The sequence below is a fragment of the Pteropus vampyrus genome, unplaced genomic scaffold (assembly GCF_000151845.1).
Source record: "Pteropus vampyrus isolate Shadow unplaced genomic scaffold, Pvam_2.0 Scaffold33, whole genome shotgun sequence".
NCBI classification, from domain to species: Eukaryota; Metazoa; Chordata; class Mammalia; order Chiroptera; family Pteropodidae; genus Pteropus; species Pteropus vampyrus.
This window is the reverse complement of record NW_011888814.1, coordinates 8,079,979-8,088,600: the sequence shown is the minus strand read 5'-3', so window position 1 is coordinate 8,088,600 and position 8,622 is coordinate 8,079,979. Positions and strand designations below refer to the sequence as shown.

The 8,622-nt window shown below is 54.0% G+C and overlaps 1 protein-coding gene across 2 annotated transcripts in view; it reads right to left on the bottom strand.

The window, feature by feature from the left end:
- Positions 1 to 8,622, bottom strand: part of SND1 (staphylococcal nuclease and tudor domain containing 1) — a 417,018-nt gene that overhangs the window by 7,992 nt on the left and 400,404 nt on the right. Inside the window, exons 21-25 of one of the 2 annotated variants that reach the window (XM_023528894.1) lie at positions 8,138 to 8,176; positions 8,005 to 8,069; positions 7,229 to 7,432; positions 5,417 to 5,461; positions 4,682 to 5,310 (exon numbers count right to left, since the gene is read on the bottom strand). In XM_023528894.1, the coding sequence (XP_023384662.1) occupies positions 5,245 to 5,310; positions 5,417 to 5,461; positions 7,229 to 7,432; positions 8,005 to 8,069; positions 8,138 to 8,176 (419 nt within the window). In that variant the 3' untranslated portion in view covers positions 4,682 to 5,244. Of the gene's footprint in view, positions 1 to 2,365; positions 2,369 to 4,681; positions 5,311 to 5,416; positions 5,462 to 7,228; positions 7,433 to 8,004; positions 8,070 to 8,137; positions 8,177 to 8,622 lie in introns of those variants that run through there. The other variant, XM_023528893.1, reaches the window with a different exon arrangement.

Genomic DNA, 8,622 nt, shown 5'->3' with positions numbered 1-8,622 from the left:
GCTGGAGGGGTCATCCCCCTGCACTCAGGCAAGGGCGCCCTGGCCTCCGGCAACTGAGCCAGGTCCCCAGTTTTACCCCTCAGGTCCATTGAGACAGACACCTACCAAGGTGAAAGCCATGACCTAGAGAAGAATCACGGGCCTGGGGCCAGAGGACCTGTTTTCTATTTCTGGCCCTGCCATTAATAAGCTGGGTGACCTTGGGCAAGTCACTTTGTCTCCTTCCTCATCATGTAAAATGAGTTTGGGCAGTGATAATTAATTCTTGAACTTGAGAACTCATCAGAATCACCTAGGAAGCTTAAGAGTACAATTTCCCAAATGCTGGTCCACAGGAACTGAGGTAGTAGGTCTGGAGTGGAAAGTGATAACACATAACATGCATATTTACTGATAATGAATAATAAAAAAAAGATTAAAAATGCTTGCCTATGGTGAAAACCTTGAATAGTACACAGGGAATTATAATAAGCAGCACTTCCCACCCCCAGAGCTACCTACAGGCAACCGCTTGAATCATCTGTTTTAGATCTTCTGGTGGTTACCATCTTACTGCTCAATAGCCCAGATCTTGTTTTATCTGCTTCAGACATTACCCATTGTCTTCCTGCTATGATAGCTGAGGGCTTAACTCACTCACCCCACTCCCACTCTCAATATAGTCCTGCACTATTTCTGGAAGCTGCATTTTAATAAGCACCCCGGGTGATTCTGAGGTAGCTGGCCGGCCAGCCACACTTACAGAAGCACTAGCCTAGTAATGCTTCTCGGTAGAGACACCGAAGTTCTCTCAGATCATCTCTTAAGCCCCTGGTTCTTCTGCTTGGCTTCTAGAACTTGCTGACAGGCCCTCTTCCCATCTCTGGGGGCTCCGAATGGCTGGGCACGGGAGCCATGCTGGCGACCACACAGTTCTGGGTTTGTGCAGGTGGAACTGCCCCGCCCTGTCATCGTGCTACCCCTTCTCACATAGCGTCACCTCCTGTACTCCAGTTGCATAGTTAGGATGAGCAGATTTCTCCTTTAGGGACTGGCATAGCTCTGGCTCTAGCAGATTGCCGAGCATCTGACTTCTTTATAACTACCAAGGAGTGGAGTGTTAGAACAATGGGAGACACAGAAATGAGAATGCACAAGCTAAAACTAATGTTAACGAGAAGGAATCTCACCGACAGATAGATACGTGGAGTGAGGGAGGCAGGCACAAAAGACCACATACTGCACGACTCACTTATGTAAAACTTAAAACCAGAAACAACGGAAAAAAAAAAAAAAAAAAGCAAAGCGCTGAAGAAGGCAACAAAACAGGCAGAACTCTTCTCTCTTCTGCTAGGATAAAGGTCAAGGGGGGGTTACCTTTGGGGGTGATGCTGACTGAGGAGGGAGCTTATGAGGGGCTGGTGATGTTCTATTTCTTCGACCTGTGCGCACGGGTGTGCTCATTTTGTGAAAACCTGAGCTGGACCCTTATAACTTGTGTACTTTTCTAAATGTGTATTTCCTTACAAGCATTTCCAATCAAAAGAGAAGGAAGACAAACCAAGCGGCTCTCCTTCCTGCCCCGTATACAAACAAGCCCTCCCCTGGGATGGGCCCAGGCAGGTAGGTGAAGCCAGAAAGCGGGCTGCGGTCTCTGCGGCACGGGGTGGGCTAGGGGAGGAAGGCTGATACCCAGAGACTGATCTGCCCGTCGAGGTGTATTTTGGAGTTCCAGCCTGCAAATGAGGCCCAAGCATGCTCCCTGGGAAGGAAGAGATAACTAGCCGACCAAGACTCGAGTGCCATCTTCCCCACCTGCTAGCAGCCAAGCTGTCCGGGGGGGAGGGTGCTGTATGGGCCCCCAGCCCGCCTCCCCCAGGCTGCTGGCCAACCCAGTGTAAATATTATTACACTCCTACGCATCTGAAGGACGTTAATTATTAAAACACATGCCACCCAGGGTAGTGCACTGTAATTAGGTTCAAATTAAATTAGCATCCTCTTGTAATTAGGACATCAATAACCACTCTTGAGGCACCAGTTCTCCAGCCCCTCCCTGTTGCTTCCTCACATGGGCTAATACCAGGAAAGGGGTCCATTGACTCCCTCTCCAGGATGTGAAAATAATCAAACCAATAAATAAAGCGGAGGCCGCTGCGCCAGCCCTGTCCTCTGCTGCCCGCCCTCCCTGCTGGTCCCGCACGCTGGGAGGGAGGAGGGAGAGGAGAGTCACTGGGGTGGGGTCTTGGGCATCAGTACTTCCCTGGTGGCTAGCCTAAACCCTGGCTCTGCTGCATCAGCCCTCAGAGAAAGAAACTTCCAGAGCCTGCCCAGAGCTACTTCCCTGCCATCTGTTAGCCACACCCCAGTCCTCCTCCTGCGACACCCTCTCAGCCACCCAGCCAGGGCCTCAGGCCCTTGTCTAGGTGCACTGCCCACAACTATGGCTTGTTATGTGTATTTCATCATCTGCTGCTCCCTCCACATCTAGGCTGCATGCCCCTTGAGAGTCTAAGGACATGACCTTGGCACTTACTGAACCGAACGCTGTGCCAGTGGCTGGCTGTCTTAATCCGTGTTTGGTGGATGGATGGATAATAGGTGCTTAAGAGACTTGGCTGCTCAACTGGAACGGTGGATGGGGAAGCAGAGTCTATGACCCGACACCAAGGAGCATATTTTTTAACTCCCGCAGAAGGGCCTTTGGAGAGGGGTGTTTTGGTGCTATTTGTTCAAGTGCTGATGCTGACTGGCTTCAACTGGATGAAAAGAAAATATGCCAGAGCACCTGTACACGCTGCGTGACCCCTTCAATTCTGCACCCGGGGTGCCTGGCTTGCCTCGACCTAGTCCCAGCCCTGCCCAGGACAGACCCCAGGAACCAGGACGGACGCCAGGAACTCAACAGATGTGGCGGAGAGAGGAACACGGAGCTGGGGCCAAAACCAGACAAGCTGCAGCAGCGCCTTCTGGCCTGGTGAATATCATGGCCTTTGCCTAAACCAGCCTTGGAGGAGAAAAGTAAGAAGTGGGAAGGTTCAGGCATCATTTCAACTGGAGAACCAGAGGGTTTATCCTTGGGTGCAGTTGTAACCAAGGCAACTGTTAAGACAGTGAGATGATTTCAGACTCTTTCACAAGAGTGGGCTGGCATCTTATCCCCCTGCCAATTGTGCTCAAGTGAATACGTACTGACCTGCCTCGTGGCCCTGCCAAGAGGTAGAGAAATGGGTGCGACATGTATTCTCCTCTCCATGACCATGCTCCACGATGGATAAAAACAAAGCGAGAGCCCATGGTGACAGCGAGCTTGCCTGCTGGGGGCAGGACGGCTTCTCAGGAGTGGGCATAGATGGAGAGATTCACACCGATTCATCATCCACCGTCCTGCTGACTTCTTGGGCCCCATAAGGAGCGGGACGTAGTCATGGGAAACAGTTTATAGACCATAAAGGGGCTGATTCATGGAGCATCAGCACTTGTTCTGACCCACCCAGAGGGGATGCAGGCAGAAGCTGCGAGTCCTCAAGAGGAAGGAGCATGGCGGGCTCTAGCTGGACGGGCTTGGCGTCTCTTCCCCTGCCCACCTCTCCCTTTAACTGGAGTGCAGCACGAGTACTGGAAGCATTCATTTCCACCCTAAAGACAAGAGCCCTGGGGAGAACCCTATGCGAATCCTGGGCCGTAACAGGTGGATGTGGGGCAGAATTGCCAAGAGCCAGAATTTTTTGGGACCCAGGCCCTCTGGTTTGGGAACGAGAGCTGGCCGGCCAGGCCCTTCCGCCTCCACTGACTTTCTCCAAGACCAAAAGACCGGTCTTCCACGGCAGCTTGGAGCATCACTCCAGATCAGAACGTGGGGTGGCAAGTGGGGCTGCCAGGAAGACGTGGCACCACGTTTCACCGGAGAACGTGCCTGGGAAGCGCAGGGCCACACAGATGGGGCCAAGGGGGTTTGGGAGAACAGACTCCCTGGTCACTGTGGATGCCAGAGTGGTGACATCCCCATCAGATACAGCCACTTGCTCTCCCTGGCACTCCCTGAGTAGCACGACAGCCTCTTCACTGCACACCGCAGTGGCCGCCCTCCGGTGTCTCTCATCCCTCGGGGGTAGCAGTGGCCTGGGGTTGCTGACCTCTACGGCCAGCTCTACCTTGAGGACTAGGGGATACTGTGTCAAGTCAAATGCAGCAAGAGCTAATAACCGGGAGAGATAGGCTCTCCTCGGCTAGTAGCCCTGACCCCTCTCGGAGCACCTGTCGAGGGAGCAGGGCAGCGACTAGGGGCCCTCGATCTTAACCGTGCCGTGCCAGCCTGTCTGGTGTTGGCCATTCCTCCTGCTACAGCAGGAAGAGGGAGATCACCTTGCTTTGCTCAGTGAGTCCCTCCTGGCCCCTGGCTGAACTGCTCTTAATCTCTAAGGTCCTCGAGGGCAGCTGTGTGCAGTGGGTCCAGACTGAGGAGTCAAAAGAGAAGACCTGCAGCCTTCTGTTTGGCGGCCAGGGTGTCAGGTGATGCCCACCAGGCCCTAAGAGCTGCTCGGACCTCTGAAGAACTGCCCTGCTCCCACCGACTGACTAGGTTCCCGGGGGGATGGCCGTGCATATGGATGATGACTCTGGGGGTCATTCATGTGCCCAGGTCTCTTGGCTGGGGCTGCCGAGATCCTAGGCTCTGGGCTCCAGCACGAACAATACGGGCTGCAGAGAGCATGTACTATTTTATTGGGCCTTAAAAGCTTTAAATACAGAAAAGGGGAGGACTGGTGAGGGGGCAGATGTGGACACGCTGGCATTTGAGAATGGACATATCAGAGAAATCACGTAATCAACAGCTGGACAGAGAGCTGGGAAGAAGGGCAGTCTGGAACAGAAGTGGGGTACCCGCTGGCAGCTGGCCTCGGGTACCAGGATGATGTCCTCCATTAGGACAAAGTCTTTCATGTTTCTTCCTGATTTGAGGACAATTAAAAAAAAAAACAAAAACACAAACCCCCATCCAAATAAAAAAACAAAATCTGCTGGGCGTCTGTGGACAGCAATGCTCGTCATCTCAGAAGACAATGGCTCGTCCCCTGAAAGCCTCAGGCTCCCTGCACCCCACCCCAGTCCAGATGGTGCCCTACAAGACATTTCTATACACCGAAGCAAAGCTGGACCCAATCTACACCCCTGATTTGGGGTCTGGAGCTGAAACACCGTCCTGGCAGAGGAGGAGGTGCTGGCGTGAGCGGTGCGGGGTAGGGGCTGGACCCGATTCTCTCCTTAGCGGCTGTAGCCGAACTCATCTGCGTCATCGGCTCGGAAGTCTCCATAGCGCCACAGGTTCAACTGTGAGAAAACAGAAAACGGCTCTCAGGGAGGTGGGACCTGCAGGAACCCGAAGGCCACACCCCCTCTGGCAGCACCTTCTGGGGCTCCTGACGTGAAAACTCACCCTGGCACTCTTGGCCGACTCCTGGGCGTTCAGGTACTCTGTGATCTGGAGGGGCGAGAGAGAGAGAGGGATTGGTCAAGATGGGGGTATTCACAGTCGGGCCACCAGAGTGACCCTGCAGAATGCCCAGGTCACATCCACATCCCTCCCCTGCTCAGTGAGTCCCCAGCTCCCTCAGAGTAAAAGCGAAGTGCATAGTCAGGTTGGTCTCCCGGCTGTTTCTTGGCTGTGCTGGCTGCTCCGTCTGCCTGAAATGCGCTTCCCCTTCCTGTCCGCCTGGCTACTTATCCTGGCCCTTCGAGTCTTTGACAAAAAGGATCATCTTAATGAGGCCTCCGATAACTGCATTTAAAATTACAACCACCCCCCTCCCACACCCGATTCCCTTTACTATTTTCTCTAACATTCAATTTCATTGACTTATTGTATTTATTTTTATTGCTCGTCTCCTCATGCTTGAATGAAAGCTCCATTGGGCAGGAATGTTGTCTCTTGTTCACCGAGATATGTATGCCCTCAATAAATGTTTGCTGAAATAATGAACAGATGAATCAATGAACACATTAAGTGTTTATCTTAGGGAGTGGGCCAAAGAATTTTCTGGACACCAGAGACATTATGGATAGTTTCATATGAGGGACACTAAGATCTCTAGTTCTACAAGGAAACTTAAGCTAACTCCTAGGAATAATCTCAGGAAACTGGGGGTCTTCACGGCAGGGACTAGGAGATTAGGTCTCTCCTGTCCCCAAGGAGACACGGGAGCAATTCACAGTCTTGTTCCAAATGAATTATCAACTAGCATAAGCGGTCCTTGGAGCCACAGACCACTGACACCTTATATGGGGAGAGCAAAGGCAAAGAAGGGCTGGGAGAAGGGAAAGTCAGGGGCACTGGCTTCAACCCTGCTGCTCCCATCTCTCCTCTCAGGGGGAGCGTTGGGACCAGCTGGGTGCTGCCGCCGCCCTCTAATCTCTTCCTGCCATTAGGAGGTGGTGCTGCAGGAGGGCGTGAGCTTGCCACCAGCCTGTCCCTTGAGGCTGGTGTGTCGTGGGGCCTCAGCTGTGGCTTGGTAGGAAGCCGGGAGGACTTGGATGAGTGGGGTGCTGAGCAGAAGGGGACGCGAGTCTCCAGAACCCAATCTGAATGATCGACACCTGAACAGTGCAAGCTGGTGTCCCAGGCATCAGCACCCCACCCTCATGGTCCACCCTATGAAGCAGCAAGGCTCTCATCTCATGAAGGAGAGACTCGGGCCTCAAAAGACTGATCTCTAAGGTCCGACATCTCAGGAACGGTGGAGGCTGGACTCAGGCCCTGCTCCGAGCCCTGGGGGCTTTTCAAACAGGCTGGAGGGGTACTGTGGGTACCGTGGCAGAGTCCCTTCAGCTGCCTTGGCGCTGCCTCCTGGCTCTGGTGGCACTGCGTGCTGGGAGCTGGTTATGGACTTGGAAGTTGTATGTTAGAGAGAAGGAAATGAGAACGGGACAGAAAGCCAGACAGGCTTTGACCCTGTCCATGCCACCGCTGGTAAAGCTTCCTAGCCTGTCACCTGGGGGTGCATGCAAAGGGAAACTTTCCGCTCTAGTTTGCAGCTGCATTCTTAGCCAAACCTGCAGCCAATTAATTTGGGATGTAATTAGCTCTTTTAAAAAAAGAAACCCCAACAAACAGAAACCCATTATCTTTCCCCAGAAGGAACAGCAGGATGGTGGGTTCCCTGTTCCCTCACTGGCTCCTGATGCATCCCCAGCCCCGCTCTGTGATGGCGGCTATGGGAGACGGTGGGGGCCCCGCCTCCACATCACATACCACTTTCTGGAACTGCTTCTCCTTGCGCACCTCCACCATGACCAGTCCCTCCTTCACCAAGCCCAGCCCCACGTCCCCCTTGGAGTCAGCAAACTGCAGGGTGACGTGGGGACAGCCGGCACTCAGGTGTTCCACGTTGAGCAGGCACTGAGTGTTCTGGATATCCCGTACCACGCTGTCCACGGCGTCTGTCCGAGCATCCTCCTGGAGCAGGGACACACCCAGGTTAGTGGGAGAGGTTAAGTGTGAGCAAAGGATGACCATGGGGACCCCAGGTCCTGTTTACAGACCTCCAAGAAAGTCTGCCCAGCAGGTGCCTGCAGCCCACTCCCTGCTCAGACCCTAGTGAGGGAGGACACAGGCTCTGGGCATGAAGTGCCCCCTCTCCCTTTGTCCTTTCCCTCCCCTCCAAGCGTAGCTGCGCGTCATCTCATTCCCATCCCCTGCATCTGTACCCACATCCAGCTGCCCTGTGTCCCTGAAGAAAAGTGGCTTTTTTCCATCCCAAAGTAACTTTCCACTTGCTGTCCGGCCCCTACCCCTCCTATGTCCGCGGGGCCTCGCTCCAGCACAGCGGCCCCCACGGCCCCCCACGGCCCTCGTTTCTGCCTCCACTGTCATCTCAGGTTCTCTGCCCAGCCCCACAGGCTGTCGTCCCCCGGAACTAGTTCGTCAGCGTTGTCTCCTGTTGCTTCTCTTCTGCTCGTCAGTAAATTTCATAAAAAGGCAGGAATGGTGCTGATTCCTATCCCACCATTTGCTCCTCAGCACTCTGCATCTGGGAGCAGCTCTAACCATGCTGTTCGGACTGCTCTCGCTCTGAGCACCAGGGTGCTTGCTGCTGAAGCCACAGGGGCCCCTGACCTCCCTGGGGAGCTGGACACTGCAGACCGGCTCTCCCCTCCTGGCAAGTGGGCAGCGTCCGCAATCTTGAGCCTGGGTTCTCTTCTCTGGAGGCGCATTCCTTCCCCAGGCTGTGGGAAGGCCAGTGCTCTCTCCTCCCCACCCTATGATCCACGTACTCCACGTTTGAACACTCCATGGCGTCGGCCATTCAAATCCATGATTTCCTCATCTCGCTTTCCAAACTATGCAGCCCTTGGATGGAGCTCCCACAGCCCCTAGTTTATGCCTTCTCGCCCCTCTTACCTTGGCCAACAGCAACATACACATGCATAAAAAACCATCATAGATTCCGCCTCTCCCCAGCTCCCACCCCTTCTGAGGGTGCTCTGAGACCTCGCTCACATGGCCCAGGCTAGGCCACTGTCGTCTCTAGCCTGGACCTTCAATTGCAATCGTCCCCCAACCATTCCTTCTAGTCTCTACTCTTCCACGATGCCACCGGAAGTAACTTTCTTCCCGTCCCCGCTCTTTAATTCCGCTCCCCCCAC